This window comes from Phaenicophaeus curvirostris, chromosome 2, assembly GCF_032191515.1.
Source record: "Phaenicophaeus curvirostris isolate KB17595 chromosome 2, BPBGC_Pcur_1.0, whole genome shotgun sequence".
Lineage (NCBI taxonomy): Eukaryota > Metazoa > Chordata > Aves > Cuculiformes > Cuculidae > Phaenicophaeus > Phaenicophaeus curvirostris.
In genome coordinates, this window is record NC_091393.1 from 94,222,834 (window position 1) to 94,240,751 (window position 17,918).

Genomic DNA, 17,918 nt, shown 5'->3' on the forward strand with positions numbered 1-17,918 from the left:
CTGCACATTTGCAGTGATTACTTCTGTTTGCTTGCAGGTGAGGTGAGGTTCTGTGTGCTGTGTTATCATGGATGGCTTTCACACAGTTGAAAATGTCAAAGGCTGCTGTAACTGTTACTCTTAGGGTTGTTGTTCTTTGCAATGGCATCTTTTTTTTCCTAAAGACCAATAAGCTCTATAGTTCTCAAATAATAGTTTGCTAAATTTTACAGAAACATCACTTTTTTTTTTGAGATGATGCATGGAAATGTTAGCCCAAAGGGTGAAATCGCATCTGCAATAGAAGCTGTATTGTAACTATAATCATACAAGTATTTGTTATGCTGACCATGTAATAAAGTTGTAAATTACCTAGAAATACGCATGCTGCTCCCTGGGCTTCTAATAATCGCATTTTAATGAGAAGAGTGAAGCCATTTGTGTGTCTGTTGGAAGGAAATGCCAATGCTTATATGTGTAAAGGTTTTCTGTTTCTAGAAGTATTTCAAGAGTAACAAGAAATGTGGCTTTAAAAAAAATGTCTGGAGATGTCTTTAAATCTGAACTATCATACATGTATGAGAAGTGTCCCTATCTTAGCATTTTTCATGTGGTCTGAACTTTTGGTAAGGCTGTTCATTAGAGGAGTCCTTGAATATTTCCATTTGTATTTTTTTATTCTGAGTAGTTGGTAGGGAGTTTCAGGGTAACACACTCATGTTTATTTTTTTCACAAGTGTTCACAACTTGCTTTCGTGTGCTTGCTAAAATGTTGACTATTAAGAAGTTTTTTCAATTGACAGTATTATTTTACTGTATAAGATTATCAGAAATACTTGGCAGAGCACTTGATTCTGTAGCCTTCAGAGGGGGAATCAATTTTATTGCCACTGATAGAAGAGCTTTTTTTTTTTTTTTTTTTGATTATTTCCTTGCATGAACAAAACAACAGTTGTTTTTGTTACATGGGATAAAACATTGAGCCCTGACATTGCAAGGAGTTTTAGATAAATCTGCAGACTCGCATTAATAGCTTTTTGGGGAGTTACAAAAAAGATTGAACAGGATGAAATATTTAAGAGTTTAGTCACTTATTTTGGAGAAGCTTATTAAAACATAAAGTGATTAATGATCCCATTAAATCTCATTATGTCATATTATGCTGTATCAAAGGAAACAATTAAAAAAAAAGGTAATTGCCCCAGGTTAACTCTTGAAAATGATAAGTATTTAATAGCTGGATTACAAAAAATTATGTATTTGGCATTTATAAACGATACAGCAAAGCAGCAGATATCATGCACTTTACTTATGTAATGCAGAATTCTGCAAACCTGATTAATGTGTTGGGTATATAATTGCATAATCTGATATTTACAAGTACAGTAATTTGAACACAGAGATACCTCCATATAATTTTGTATATATCTACTTTCCCTTCTATCCTTATGGCTAATAAGTGGTACAGTGTGTGTTTTACACTCCTTTGCAGTATTTAAGTTATTCTGATGTCTAAAAAAGTCTAAAAATATCTATTCTTACATGAAAATAGATCATCAGTTTTGACATAAGTTTCTAGTACTGTATTACACTTTTTCTTGGAAACTACATCCCATTGTTGGAGTAATGCATTTTAAAATGTATATTGCGTGTGATACCTGTGGCTGTAGCTGTTAAATATATAGGTAAAGATGGTGCCAGCAGTATGATGTGGTGCTGAATTTCCTTTGCAAGCATGTCAATACCCAGCAGGAGTCCTTCTGCAAGCAGAGCTAGTATTTTATGGGGTTTCTACAGAGTGGTGGACCCACTTTGCTGGATTTTGTAAGAGGGACCCTGCTGCAGGAGACAGGATGTTGTCTTCTTAGAAGTGTTTTTGTAGCTTATTCAAAGAGGAGGTTTATTTAAGACCACAAGTTTGGAGGGGTTTTTTTTTGTGGGCTGGAAAAAGAAATAATTCTTTTTGCTGGTTATTTATGTTGTAAGCTCCATTACTTACAAAATCTTTTATTTTGTGTATTTGATGAGGACTAGTTAAAAGAATGTTAAAAGAATCATTTACAGTACTACAACACAATATTCTGCTCACTGTGTGTCTGACTTCATGGTAAAACTAAGCGAAGCAAGGACGGTTAAAGCAAAGACTAAGATAGTGAGTGGAAAAGGTTGAATGTGAGGCTTGTAGCATTCTGAAAAGGAAGATGATGCTAATGGAGATAAACAAAGTAGAAGAAAAACATCTCAATCCATTTTGTTAATTTAGAGTGGCATGACGGAATTGGTGCAGCGCTTGATGTAGTTACCATAAGCAGGTAAATAATAGCAAGAAAACTCTGCAGGTGCTGAGAGGTCTCACATATGATGAAGGCAAATGCTGCTTATGGGGAAAAGACATTTACTTATAAGTGTCTGTAGCATGCAGGCATCAGAGGCAAAGGGATAATTGAGTGGTTTCCTGTAACTAGAAATAATAAGATAAAATTGAGGTATAGCAAAATGATGCATCATGTCCAAAGAAAGCCTAAAGCCAGATTCTTCTAATGTGAGAAGCTCTTTTGCAAGAGGAGTAGAAGTTATTTTGTTACGGTTTTTCAGAATAAGGGTTGGATAGTAAAACAATTGAGGTTGTTTGTTTAAAAAAAAAATCTGTTTCTTTTTATAAGTAGGATCCTTGAAGGAGATGACTTAATGTATCCACCATTATTTTAATTTCAGGTAATAACAGTGAAGACCACACCACCAGAGTGAAAGTTCATTAAATTGGAAACAAATGCTAAATATATTAACCTTGTTGTTATTTATATTCCTCTTGGTGATTTTTTTTTTCCTGATCTTTACGTATGATGCAATAGAAATGTTGTAAAACCAGGATAGGTGCACTTTGCAGTGAAATTAGGTACTGTGGGCAGCTGTGACTCTGGATCTCAGCTCATACTGGTGGAGTCTGGGCACAAGAAGGCTGGGGTGATGCCCTCTCATGCCAGCTGGGAGCAGTAGCTTCTTCCCGTGTTCTCTGCAAGGTTTAGATTTGTTGTGTTTATTTGGGAGATGGAGCTGAAGAATCAAAGAGAGAGATATATCTTTTTTGCTCTGGATAAAAGGAAATGGAATTACAGCCTTTTATCAGAATCAACCTCATGTTTGTATCTGTGGGGAGTCTTTATTAAATCCTCACTGGCAGTTTTACCCCAACTTGCTCATCATTTTGTTGACATCCATTGAAGCCTACATTCTAGCTAAAGTATTCCCCTTTGTCATCTTCAGTGGGTAAAAATATTTCTGTAAGTAAATTATAATCTTGGCTGAGTTACAATTCCTTGCGCTCTGGATTATTTTTAGACTTAAATTCTCTGGTTTGTTTTTCTAGGATCCTCATGCTGAAGAGTTTGAAGACAAAGAATGGACATTTGTCATAGAGAATGTAAGCTGGAATGTTATGTTTTTTTTATATGTGTAAGACTTAATCATTTGAAAGATTAAGGAGTGTCCAAATGCTGAAAAAGGCTTAGACTAAATTTTGTGCTGCTGAACCACAGTAAAGCTTTGCTCTGTAGTAATAAAGGCTTATTAAAATACCTATTGTTATGTTACAATTAAAATACTGGAGAGGGGAGTACTATACTACACTACTTTAGATTCCTTCCCTGTAAGCATTGGTGTTCCTTGCATTATCTTGCTATGAGCAATGGAGTAAACAAGTCAGAGCTGGGTTATGACTCATTGTTTTACGGGTTATGACACATTATTTTTCTATGAACAGGGCAGTGAACAAGTTGGAGCTAGGTTATGCCATCTATATTTCCCAAACAGCAGCGCACCCTTCCTGGTTTTGAATGCTGCTTGTTAGGGAAGAGCACAATTTCATCACCTGTGCTTTATAGGTGGGGAAATTGAGGCAGGTGGAGAGGTGGTACTAGCCATGGTCACCTGAGAGAAGAGCAAGAGAATGATGCATTACCTATGCTCCCTGAGGTGAGGGGAACAGTCTTGTGCACTCAGTGAAAACTCAAAAGGTGGCTCCTGTGAGTTTCTGACTAGAGTCAAGAGCTGCCAGAGCTTTTCAGAGAGCTGAGCTCCTGAGGTCTATACAAACAACACTGCTTAACATTGCACAGAGCATGTCCTTCATGTAATACTTTTTTCCTTTCCCTTCTCTGTGCTGGGCTGCGGCTTCCGCTCTGAGGCTGCCTGGGCTGAAAAACAAGGGAGCTGCTTTACCTGGAGTTTCCTTGGAAAGGAAGCTTCTTTTTGAAATAGATTTTTAAGTATTGTAGTATCAAGACAGGGTGTTTCTCTCTCGTTAATATGGGTACATTATCAAAAGTTTCTCAGTAACATGATTTAATTTTTATTTATGTTGTTTTTAAACAAAAATAATATTGCTCTTCTACCACACAGCAGTGAAGTATGGGGAAGCATCAACAGTTGAATGTTGGTTTGGTTTTTTTTTTTTGCCTAAAAGTACTGCTTTTTCTTTCTTGTCAGTATTAAAGTGATTTGGGTGTCCAAAACTAAGGTTTAGTCTGATCACCAGTGGCGTTTAAAAAGGGCTAAAAGCGAAGTGCTTTGTTTATACTTTGTGTTTTTAAATGTCAAGTTTCTATTTTCGTTTGAGACTTAAGAACACAAAACACAGTTTAGTTGCTGTTTCCTGGAGTTTCCATTTCTTTCTCACTTAGTTTATTTTAATCGGGGAAGTCTCAGTCACCACTTGTCACTGTATAAGTACCTCTGGGTAAAACAGTGTCAGTGTATTTCTCAACAAACCTCTCTGGGTATTTGTGAACTTCTGTGACAGCTCAGCAGATTTTTTTCAGAAGTTTATAGTGAGTGTGTGAACTGCACATCCAGATTTATAACACAAAGCTTTTCTTTGCATGTCATTGAATGATATATAGAAGTGGCAGAAGTACATCTGCAATATGCTGTTCTTACTTTCGGCCTCAAATCTTGCCCTAGCTGCACTGGTGCCTTGCAGGGTGGGAGGAGGCTTCGGTTGCTGTGACCCACAACAGGGCCTCCACCAAAACAGTTCCCGTATGTATTAGTGACAGAGTAAGCTTTTGTTATGTGCACACTTACTCTTTACAACCTCCATTATGCCGTTAGTTCCTCCCGTAAGAACTGCCATATAATAATTGATGTTTATCTTTGCATTAGAGGATATTAAATATAAATATATTCTCAGATTAATAAAATTAATAAATAGTTTTACTACCAAAATTGAGAGATAAAGCAACTATAAAACTATTTTTGCCTTTTTTTAAAATAAGATGAAGCACTACTGAAATCTGTAGCTATTGCCAAAAAATTCTGGTCTGCAAATATACTTGAAGATATGGAGAAACTCTTTTCCAAGAGTAACAGCTCCACTTAGTGGTGGATGAAAATATGTTCATCTGTTTTAGCAAGCAGTAAATGATACAATAGGTCATTGATATTTCAGAGCACAAACCACCTGCTTTTTAAAAATCTGGAAGCCAGGGAGACAGGAGGCTGATCTCCTCCCTACTTAAATTATCAACATTTACCTCTTTCGGGCTTAATGTATGGTTTTCCTGGGTGTAAAGGAACCTATTTATCATGAAACATCACCTTTGGGAAGTGTGGGAACATTTACAGACCTTTGCATGCTTTTTCGTTTTGTCCAAGTATGTTCTTTTCTCTCAGAACCTGCAGGGTTTCCCCTCCTCCTTTGTTAGCAACGCTCAGAAGGCAAAATACTGAAGCCTGAAGTTTGTGGATGTTCTTTTGCTATAAACTAATCTGAATTCTACTGAAAACATTTATTTTGAGCTTTCTTAAAATTACTGTTAAAAGTCAATCTCCAAAATAATTTTGTAATACTTCAGTATAGCTGAGCAAAAATCAGCTCAGAGGGATTCAGCTGAAGTTTGATACTTCTGCTGGCAGATGCTACCAAACGAAAACAAAGATTATTCTGAACTTTCTGAGGAATTTCTAAGTAGCGGTGAGGTGATTTATGCAAGGTAACCATGCTGTAAATGAAAATGAAGCAGGGTATTAGCTATTTTTTGTTTGGTTTTTGTTTGGTTTTTGTTTAGTTTTGTGTTTGAGGTTTTTTGTGCTGTATGGGTTGTTGTTTTTTTTTGTTTGGTTTTTTTTTTAATCCTGCAAATACATGTACTTTGTAGTCCATCACTTTGGTTATTTTAGGCTTTTTTTTTTTCTAACTATTTTTAATGTTTTTGTCACTCTGTATTTGTATGTTAGTAAGTGAACTTTGTTATCTACTGTATTTCTAATCCATAAATAATTTGATCATAGTGTGATGTCTTAATATTTAAATGTTGGTATTCATTTTCCATCAACCGCTTCCATGTCTTTACCTCCTTTACAGCTATGTTCTTTGTATATTTACTGCTACCTTTCTTAGCTCTAATTTCATCTTTATTTAACTGCACTATGAGTATTTGATTATCTTTTTCCCCCTTATGAGGCAGCTCTTGGACTTGTCTTGGGTTTTGTGCTCTTCTGAATAATAATATCAGATGTTCAGATAGGCTGTTGCAAGTTGGAGAGCAAGAAATTAATAGCTAAGAATAAGGCTTGCACATCTCAAGACAGGTAATAGGCTTTCAAGATCTTGTAGATTGACATCAGTTTATTTTGCCTATTCAGTTTAGAGGACAAGGACTAGTTGCCTTCCATTTTTAAATGTAAGTCACGTCCTCTAGTAAGTGACTTTTCTTGTTGCTCCCATGGGTAATTTGAATATGAGCTGTTTCTGCACTTGCTTCCTTTCACTGTCTGAGCTCCAACTCCCAGTTTTAAATCAGAAGATAATGCTGAAAAAATTCTGTTATGAATTACTTTCTTGGGGTTTCTGGTGCACTACTGCTCAGCAAAAGGCTGCTGTGTGGCAAGAAACTGTAGGGACCAGGGAAAACTCACAACTAACATTAGTGCCTCCACCTAACCTTCTGCAGTCTCCATGCTCTCCCACTTAAATAACAGTGCAAGTTTCTAAATACATCTTCATCTTTTAGCAGTAAAATTGTTTTCAAGTAAAGTGGCCTGTGTGGGGGTGATCATTAAGCATCCCCTCAGAGGTGCCAGGAGGATGGTAGCTTATAAGTTTTGGTCAGCTTGAAATGAAGACTGTCTCTCTAGGAAGAGTTCAGCTGACTGGAATTTTGGGCTGTGTTTCTTGATCTCTGCAGGCTGTCTAGCTAATGGAAGAAGAGAGGGACAGGAGAGAGGAGTGGAGGTTTAAATGGTCCAAGTATGTTGAAGATTTCCCTGGCTTTATGTACAAGAACTTCATCTAAAATAAAGGTATCCGAGGTGATGGAGAAATGTCACTTTGCTTCCTGGCATGCTCAAGGCATGGAAAAGCACATAAGATCATCCACCGAGGACAGGCTGTAACATTTGCCTGTTTGCTAGCAGCTTTGTAGGCAGCTACTCTCCACATTCTTAAATGAAACTCAGAAAGTCATAGGATGTTTTCAGAGAGTTAAAGATCTGGTCTATGAAACAACTTTTCCAGCTTTTTGTACAAAATAGTTTTCAAGCCCAGATTTTATCTCAAATAGCTAGTAAATGGCACTAAATGTATTCCAAGGTTCATTGTAGGTTTCTCCATCTTCCCTCCTGTGCCCCGTGTTTCAGTTTGGTTATTCAAGGGGCCCAGGGCTGTGGTGAGTAAGCCCTTCCCAGCAGCATCAATGTAATTAAGGCACTGGCAATCATCCCTGATACTAACCTTGTTCCTCCTTTTATGTGGCAGGCCCATTAAAATATGGTCTTTGCTAACTACAGAAGAGGAAATCCCTAATTTGACAGGTGAATGGAGAAAAATATCCTACCTGGTTTTGAAACTTTGGCTTATAGATTTGTCTAGGTTGGGGCTGGAGGCAGACTCACCTAGCCTGTTGCTCCACAGCAGCATCATTCCAGGCAAACACTTGCCTAAACTGTTTTTTACAAACTTTTTAAGATAGGGTCCCTGCAGCATCTCCAGTCAGCTTGTTCCAGTGCTTCATTGCCTTTACTTTTGGGAATAGTTCTGGCCTTGATCTCTATTGGTACAGTTCAAGGCTGCTACTTGTCTCTCCAGTTACAGCTATGGAGAAGAGCTTCTGCTTCCTGTGTGGGTGGAGGCTTCCTCCTTTCTTCTTGCCTCTGACTGTTCAACCACAATAATGTGGTAGTGATTACACTGGGATTCATTCATTGGCCTTGATTGCAGTAGCAGATCATTAGCATTCTCTTTCTAAGGACTCATCTGTGTTGAGCAACCGTTCAGGGTCCTGTTCTGCTGGCACTGACCATTGCTTTCAGGGACCAGCAGCACCCTGCTCTGCCTGTACACCATCACTGGCCTGGTTGAAGCAGTGCCCTGAATTCCAGGGCTGTTCTTGTCTTGAGATCTTAGAAACTGAATTTGCTCTCGCACCTGCCCTTTCTAGAGAACCTTTTGAAATGTTTTGATGCCCCTCCTTAGACCACTGTTTTATAATAGTGCCTTTTCGAATATTAAGGTAATAAATAGTGAACAAAACCATGCCAACCGTTCCAAGTTCAGACAGTGATTTATTGTCAGATGTACATCCTTCTCTGAGACTCATCCATGCTTCCAGTCATTTTCTTATACCTTAACCAATAAGGGTGTTACGAGCAGTTTCTCCAGGAAAATACATCCAATGAAGCTGCTGAACTGAGGGGTAAAAATTTATTTCAGTGGTGTCTGTTCACAGTAGCCTACAGCAAACAGTTATTGAAAATAATGAGTTTAAGCTAAAAAAAATGAGATCTGTCTTTTCCTTTGGTCTATTTCTCTTGCATAACTTCCGGAACTCTAACTCAAAAAGAGTTCTGAACTGGCCTCCCCTCAAATATGGGCAAAGCCTCAAAAGAAAAACATTAGAAAAATTTACAAAGCATTTTACATAACCTAGTTTCATTTTATTGGTACAAGTGCATTGTTTCATTTTTTCTTCCACCCCCCCCCCCCATAATTCTATATTGTGGTTGCTTATGATTATTTCTCATTTTGAATGCCCTAGATCACATTATATCACTGGCAGGTTTGGAGAGAGTATTTCTCACTTAAAATGCCCATGTGTTATTTTTAGGCATGACAACACAAATAAAAGTGATAAATAATGTGAAAGTAATGGGAAAGAAGAGAGCAGGTGGATGGGATGTAGAAATGAATTTGTTTCTAGTCTTAAAGGTGACCAATTGTGAATGTGATTTAATAAAATCTTGTATTAGCAAGAAGTTAGGTTTTCATCAGATACAGCTCTGAATATGTTTATTTTCCAAATGAGGCTTTTTGAGAAATCACAGCTCATTTGAACAGTAACTAGCCCAGGATTTTGGTAAAATCAGACTTTTATACTGGATGTTTAAACCCGTTTTATCGCAGCACTGCTGCCACACTAAGTTCACTAAGTATGGAAATAACTGCTGGGAGGCGAATGCCAGTGCAGCATAGTGAATTGGAATTCTAAGTACTGTCAATGCCATTTGCAGAAAGAACCTGAGGAGAAAGACTGGCATATGGAATAAGATGATTCCTTACTTGCTGATCAGTTGTTATACCAGAATTTATTACAAAATCTTGGTTATCTCTTCTAGTGAGTAGCATGTGGGAGCTTAAGTTTAAATTGGCTGGTTTTCTTTATTTACAAAAAAATCAATAAAAATATTCTCTCATTAATTTTGTATTTTCTACTTGAAATAAGTTTATGCTTAAAATAAGAGCTGACCAGTTTTTTTCTGAACTAAGTGCCTGTATTTAATATGTTTAGAATAGGAAGCTCATAGTTCAGACATGCTTTCCTGGTCCTTTAATTCCCCTGTCATATTCTGCTGTATGTGATTATGTGAACTGTGACTGTCTGTCCGTGCAAATTAGGCTGGGTGTTCTGCTCTAGATATAGCTAGGAACTAAATGCTGCTTTGTCAGCCATCTCTGTCTTGCTCTGATTTATATGTAATATGGAATCACAGAAGTTGTTTTAGTTTTTGCTTACATTAAATATTTAGCACTTTGTTCTAGTTGAGAAATCTTTGAGATTAGGTTTTTGGAGCAAAAGTTGTGGAAACTGTCATTTTGATTGGTTGCTCCAGTTCTGAAGAAGACAGACATTGGAAATGTCTTTAGGAGGCCTGATCTGTGTTTTTTTACTAGTGCGTCACTGTTTGTGTGCACCACAATGGCGTTGATGTGCAATTTTAACTCACAATAGAATGTGATCTGAGGCAGGGTCTCAGCTCTGGTACAGAGCAGGAGAGAGGCTGGTGCGCAAAGCAAATCACCCTGTTTGGGGTCCGTGGGTGTGGGTGAGTCTCCTGCCTGTCTGCACTGAGCCCAACCACCCTCTTCCATTAGGCACCATCTCTGAAAATTACAGAAGATGGCAAAGGTAAATTGCACACTTGAATTCTGCTGAAGAATTTTATAATACACCAAGTGCTGTAGGACGATTTGTTGCCATCTGTATTTAGTGCAAGTGTTAGGTGAGCAAGGCATGGAAGAATGAGGGGTTTAGGGGTGTTTTCCCCACTGCATGGTACAACACATGGAGAGGAGGCACCCGCAGTCCTGCTTTGAAGCAGGCATTGTGAGGGCAAGCACCGTGTGAGCTTTTCTGAACAGCTCTATCAAATCATTTCTGTTCTGACCTGCACAAGCCCTGCATCCCCAAGCAAAACCTGCTTGTTCCTTCAGATGGTGTTCCCTCATGCCGTGCTGCTGTTTAGTCTGCAGTGGGCATTTTACTTCTGACCAAAACAAAACTGTGACTGTATCTCCTGAAATTAGGGCCACCACTAATCCTTTTTATCATTAATTTGTAGCAATCTATTAAACAAGAGCTGCGAGATGACAAAAATCTTATCTAAATGAGTATTTTAGATGAAGTGTTGAAAGAACTTTTAATATCTAATTAACTTTTTACACTTTTAATACCTTATTTATCTCAAATCAGTAAAATAGAGTATGAAGTGTAAGTCCATCCAACTTTTCTGTGTTATTCAAAAACGATCAAGAAAATTTTCTTTTGTTATTTGATCTTTATCTCCCAAATGAAATGCAATGCCCAAACTGTCCTTTAAATAATGTTGTTTCTAACACTGTGTTAATAACTGCACTAAGTGGATCTGTATCAAACACAGCTTGGCAAATGATAGCAGTTTTGAAAACTCCAATACAGTATTTCAGCTTAACATTTACTGGAAAAGGACACATTTTATTTTCTACTATTTATGCTACAATTACATGAGCTGCTCTTGTAAATGGAAGATGGGGAGAGGAGGCAGCTGGGCGTTGGGCAGAACAGCCTGGGTATTAGACTTGAGCTTTATAAGCTCAGTAAGCATGGTTTGCCATAACATTTACAATGGAACAAGTGTGATGACATGTAATTTATATGGTTATTATTGATTCACAGTAGTAAAGTACAACTGTTTCCTAAATTGCTAGAACCATTTTGTATAGGTTTGAGGGGGAGGTAATTTCCTGCTAGAAGAACGTGTCTCCTCTCCATGACTGCGCAGTGCCAGACAGCTGATCGGAGTTCTATCAGGGGTATTCTTTGCCAGCTGGAGGGAGGAAGCTGATAAACAAGGCAGGCAGCTTTGGAAACCAAACTCTAATACTACATTAGGCATGTTTAGAATCGGCAGTGTATTTCAGCCACTCTTAGCATATGTTTATTCATAGAAAATCAGCAGTAAAATATACTTGCCAGCACATACACAAGACAGAGTCTGCATGAGGCCATTTCTCTTTCAGACATCAAATACAGAAGAGTGTCTTGGTAATTGTTTTACAGTGGGGTTCTAATCATACTGTAGGCGTAAGCTGAGCCGAGCAACTTGCCTTTTAATAGGAAAGTATTTGCTTTTAAGCTTGTTCAGGTTGCCACTTTTTTCTGGTTTTATATGTCTGAGAGTGTTTTTACATTTACATACAGTCACAGATATGCTTTTGCTCTCGATGCAGGTCAGAATATCATTATCTAAAATGCCACTGTCTGGGGCAATATTATGATGGATAAATCTCATTTTTGACCTGGTAGCTGTACGATGTTAGAGCAGGATATGCTGCAGCCATGTAGTACAAAATATTCAGTCTGGAAAATGGGAAAAATGACAACGCATTTAATGAAAAATATTTTTGACATAAGTCACCTTCAGAGGCACATAATCTGGGAGTCCAATTGACTGTATGGTTGATTTGAGATAATACCTCGCAACTGCATGTGCACAAGGTATGGAAATATGTGTTAAAAAAAGAATTAAAATATCCGTTATTGTGTAAAATTTACCTCTGCATAAAGTAACTGGCTAGGTTTGTACTTGCAAGCCATTGCAGCCATTGCAATTTAAGTCGGAGCTTATTATAAAAAATAGTAGCCACCAGCAGAACAGCAGCCAGTTGACAGAAAAATAAAAGTTGTGGCTTCCCCAAAACCTTTGTTATTAGGAAAACCACCTGGCAGTGTAGTAGCACTGAGTGTTATTGCCTTCAGCCTCTTATTTTTGGTTGTAAGCTGTCTTAATGGAGTTTAATATAATGGAAATTAATTGACCTCCATAACTCTATTGATGCCACTCCCTTCAGGTTTTTTACCCCCCTTCCCAGCACGTTCTTCATTCTGCACCATAATACTGTTTTTCTCACGTGAAGCTTCTCCTTTCTTGTTACTTCGCATTATCTGTATCTGGTCCGTATTGCTGCTTGAATTTTGAGAGGCAGCATAAATTAACTTTTTCTGGTTAGCTTAGGTGTGGTGGCAACTGGGACTAGGCTGGAAAGATTGTGTGTGTAAAATGGCATTGAATAAAGTACCATAAAGTGATGTCTCATAGCTGTTCAGTAATTTCTGTGGTTCTGCATGCTAGCATAAATACGAGATAAAACTGAATTTCTGCCAAATCTGTGCCCCATACAAAGATGAAATCCTGAGCTCAAAGATTGCTCTTCTGAGCACAGTGGTCTGTACTTAAGCAATGTTTCTTACATTTTCAGTGGCTTGAAAAAGAAAATGTAATAATCTAAAATGTAAATTTTAATTTAAAGCCAGAAGATGAAACAGTTGTGCGTTATATTGTGCTGTTAAATGGTAATATTTCTGCTTCTGGTATGTGTTTTTGTAGACCAGAGCCAAGAACTGACTGGACTGTCCTTACTGGGACTGTAGCAGGTTGGCGGATTGGCAGACAGAGTGTGATGGACACCAAGCTCAATAGATTTATTTTAATACCTTGTGATGCAGTGCTCACAATAGGAATCTGCCAGGTCTGGCTCTGAGGGCTTTGCCTGCTATAAACAAACTTACTAGTTTTCAAAGGTTTTCTCTAAAGGGTCTCAGTTTTTGCACGTAGTTTTAATGATTTATACTGTAAGAGCATTTTGCTCAGCAAGGTATAACATGTGGGTAACTATCTAAAGCTTTGCCTCCCTAAGGGAGACTGTATCGGCAGGGAGCAGGGAAAACAGAAGCTGAGAGAATGAGCTGTAGCTGGACCAAAGAGGGGAATAAGAGTGAAGGATATGCTCTCATAGAAGTAACTCTGGTATGTGCCAAAAGCCTGAATAATAAAGGCATTAGGTACTTACTTTCTGGAGTAGCCACAGGAAGGATGAGCTGATGGGATTTTGTCTATATATTTGTCTATGAAGAGACAAAATGGAGTATTTGGAAAATAACCCTAAAAATCTGTCAGCAAGGAATTAATATAAAGTTTATGTGCTTGTTGTTCCATGAATCATCTGTATAAATCTTCCTCATAATTAGTTTTAATTCATATTATATAACTGTAATTATATATTATAACCAAAGAAACTCATTTATTAGGAAGGATTTTGAGGTATTAAATAAATAAACTGCGTAAATAACGAGTATGGACGCTGTTGAGGCAGAGTATTATCTTGAGGTATATTTGAGGTCTGTGGAACAATTTGGGTGTTTCACCTGGACTTAGTGAAATAGTTCTGGTTTTGAGGCAGCCTACTTCATCACTGCATCCACATCCCTTCTCTGTAGCCTTCCCTTTAGATGAAGCAGACCTCTGCTGCTTCATGGAAACAAAGCTCTTTCTTTCTTTTTTTTTAATTTCTGTAACTCTTAAGTGTTGCACCATTCTTTAGGAAGTAGCTTAGCATTTTCAAGCTGGTTCTTGATAATTTCTGCATGTGGGGTTTTTTCCTACCTGTAGCTCAGTCTTTGGAAGTTTATGTACAGGTCTCCTGTGAAGGGCCTGTGATTCTCCATTGCAGAATCAGGAATTTGGCTGACCTACTGAAGTGAGCAAGAGCGAAGGGAACATGGGAAACACATAGTCACCTATGAGGGAGGGCATGGGGTATTTTAAGGGCTGACCTCTTTGTGCATTACAAATTCCAGTTGTCTTTGGTCCACCACACAAGTGTTGCTTTACAGTTGATGAAAATTCGTTATTGGTCTTCATGTGTGTATTGTAACTGTGTGCTTCCTCAGAGTGGCTGTGGCAGGCATCCACAACCCAGCTATGAGGGGCTGCCTGAGCTGGTGGCAGGTTGTGCGAACAAACCAGATGTGGGAACATGGCTGCTAGTTTGGACAGATGGGAGCAATCTCAGGAGAACTTGGACCTGAGTTTGTCTTGAGCATTTTTTGAGCATGGACATTTCTTTGTCAGTGTACCACAGGAAAAATACAGTTGAAGTTACATCTTTAAAAAGTGTTTGTTCTGATGTGGTCATGGCTGTTCAGCTTTTTATATTTTGGAGCCAAAACCTTTCAGAAATTAAGAAAATCATGTCTAATTTTATCAGTTATATTCAAATCAAATTTTCTGGATATCTTCTTTGCAAGCGCCAGCTTGAAGGCATTATTTTAAGTGAGAGCTGAGTTCTGGAAGCCATGGTGTGGATGGTCATGATCTGTTGAGACCTAACTAGGTAGTCTTCAGTCTCATCCCCACCAAGTAAAACTCTTCTGTGTCCAATCACACTTGCAAAATATTTTTCTTACGGTAGCAAAGTTACCACAGTTTTTAAAAAGGCACCATTCTTTTTCATTGGAAAAATATGTCTCGGTGCACTAGGAAGTGTTTTTTGATTTGGTTTTGGTTGGTTGATTTTTACCTGACAGGCAAACTTGAGTAGGAGTAATGTGCTGTGGTTCACAGCTGACAGTATATGGATTAGGAAAAAATGGCTAATATGAAATAGGTTTTGGCTAGAGAGTATTTCATTTGGGAAAGCTAATTGGGTCAGATTGAATGCATGTGCCAGAGAACAATCTATCACCTCATCTTTACTTCTAATTGCTGAGAAATGCCAAAGATACTCATCACGATCATTGCAGGCAAGAGCTCTCATATAGTTTTCAAATTCAGTGTGAGTGTAGATTAACAAGTAATCTGTAATCCAGTTCAATTTGAAAATGGCTGTGCTGGCACAAGTGATTGTATTTACTCTTCCCATCTTCTGTCAGCTTGTAGCACCCATCTTGTCACATTGCTATTTGGGAGGCTTTTCAGAGGTTACTAAGGCTGCTCTCAACTCTTTCTCTAGTGCACAGTGATCAATGGCTGAGCATGTGACAGCTGAAGCAATCCTGGAGCCTGCTGACCCATCCAGTGGGAGACGAGGATGTCTCCTGTGTGGTGGTGCCAGCTTTTGGGCTAAGCCATGGAATTTAAAAGGAAGGAAATGAAATTGCGTGAGACCACGGTGTATCACCATCTGAATTTTTCTGAAAGCTTTAAATTATAGCAGAATTTTACTCCCCCTGTTTAGTGTGTCCTGGTGAAACCTCTAACTTTGCTGATAGTGAGCTACAACCACTTGATGGCACCCTTTGATTTGGTACATAGCTCATTAGCTGTAGCAGAGTTGCAGCGTGGCTGTAGTATTTGTAATGGAATAACACATAAGAACTAAAGACTGCAAGGTATCTGGTTCATGTAGAGATGAAATGAATGAAACAGCAAGGCTAAGCTTTCCTGACCCTTCATGAGAGAATAGATGAAAAAAGGAAGAATAAGCTATTGTGCCAAAGGGAGCTGATGAAATTCAAGATCCACACACATAATCTCTGGCTCAGCCTCTGAAATGTTAATCCCTGGGTAGAATTATTTGAGCTGTAGATTGCAATTTATCATCAAAATGGCACTGTGTCAAACAATACTTCTTGTATGTGTGATGTTTAGAACTATCCAATTTTAATATAAAATGGTTCACAGAGCACTAACATTTAAGTAGCAACTCGTTAAGCTCAGGATGTTTTTGCTCATTTCTGTAGACCCGGGGTAATCGTGTAGAGTTACATTCCCTAGACAGCTCTTAAGATCTTTTACTAGCCCATATAGTATGTTTTACGGAGTGATCTGCTTCGATCTCAGCAGTGACAGGTGATGGGACGGCTTCATAGTAATTCTAGCAAAAAGTATTCCGGGATGTTTAAGTTGAGGTGCTCAGTTAATTTTTACAACAAAGATATCTGCCAAAAATTTGCTCATGGCTTAAAAATCCCTAGGATTTGAGATTCATGTTTTTCCAAGTTGTGTGAATCATTATTTTGAGGCTACAAAAAAAAAATGTCTCATTATGTTTTACAAGCTGGAACACCCTTCAGGTTTTTCTTTACTTGCTTTTAAAGTGTGCCAGTAGAGGGAGTAGAAAAATTACTGTCCCAGTAAGGATAAAGTATTCTGCTCTAAAATTCAGCCCTTTCTCCTTTAGAAATTTTAGTATTTCGTACTGTAGTCTGTTACTGAGTATAAAAGACCTAGTACCTTGAGAAAATGGAATCAGGATAAGTACAGCCCATACTTTCTGAAATGTGGGAGTGTGTGAAATAGCATAATTATTAGAGAAGAATATTTAAATCCAAAGATACATTTAGAAATATGAATTGCACCTTTTCCCCCCTAGTACTTATGGCTTGTTTGAAAACCACCATGTAATTTTATTGCTACTGCAAAACTCAACATGCTTTAGTGCAGCTAATAAACTCATTAATCTGTGTTTATTTTTAAAAGTAGCCACTATATAAGCATGCAATTAAATTGTGTGAGGCATTTACAAATACAAAATACTTAAAACAAGAAACTCTAATTTTAAAGTCTTACATTTTTTGCTTGGGAAAGCTGAGAGACTGAAGGAGGAGAAGGGAGGAAGTGGAGTGTAAACCCTTCCAGCTCAGCAAATTCATAATTCCTCTGTAGAAGTTGTTTCAGAAGGTGCTGAGATTTGAAGCATAAACTATTTGGTTATCTTGTGTTTAGGAAGTCTCTTTCAGCATAGTGGTAATTAAAATCTCCTCTAAAAATATGCCAATATCAACAAGGGATTTTGAAAGCCTTTGGCGTGTTTGGTTAGCAGGTATATATCTAGCCAGCGTTTTGGAATCGCAGGCCTGACTGAGCAGTCAGGATGGCTGTGAACTGAACTATGAAGGAGACATTTGTTTTGGAGTGGGACCTTTTGTGTTAATCCTTCCAACCTTTATATCAGAGCATTTAGTGATGGTATTTAGCCAACAAATAACTTGTGTTGTGCACTTGTGATCCCACTCCATCAGAAATGAGCGTCTCTGTGGAATAAGTATCAGTGTTAGATAAGAATTATTATTTTATTTTATATTTTTCCTACACGGTAGCCTTTTTTGCTCAGAGGCTGGCACCTTAGTAGCATGTGTAGTTTCTAGTTTAATATTTATAAGTGGATACTCAGGAGATGAAGGTGATTACATTGACAGTGCAGCTGTTTATTTTTGCATGTGGTTGTTTTCTGTGCACCCTAGATAAACATGTTATCAGACTATCTAAGCACAGATATTCAGGTCGTAAAATTACCCATACCGGTGAAGCTTCACCACTGTCTGCCCAGCCCAGACACACTAGGGCCAGAGTATAAAAGCGCAGTCACCAGATTTTTGCTGCTTTAGAAAAGGTACTTTTCTCTTCTG

The 17,918-nt window shown here is 38.1% G+C and overlaps 1 protein-coding gene across 11 annotated transcripts in view; it reads left to right on the plus strand.

Moving 5' to 3' along the window:
• Positions 1 to 17,918, plus strand: part of EHBP1 (EH domain binding protein 1) — a 223,116-nt gene that overhangs the window by 46,939 nt on the left and 158,259 nt on the right. For all 11 annotated transcript variants that reach the window (XM_069850070.1, XM_069850071.1, XM_069850072.1 and 8 more), the window contains exon 5: positions 3,347 to 3,400. In XM_069850070.1, coding sequence (XP_069706171.1) covers positions 3,347 to 3,400 — 54 coding nt within the window. The remainder of the gene's footprint in view (positions 1 to 3,346; positions 3,401 to 17,918) is intronic.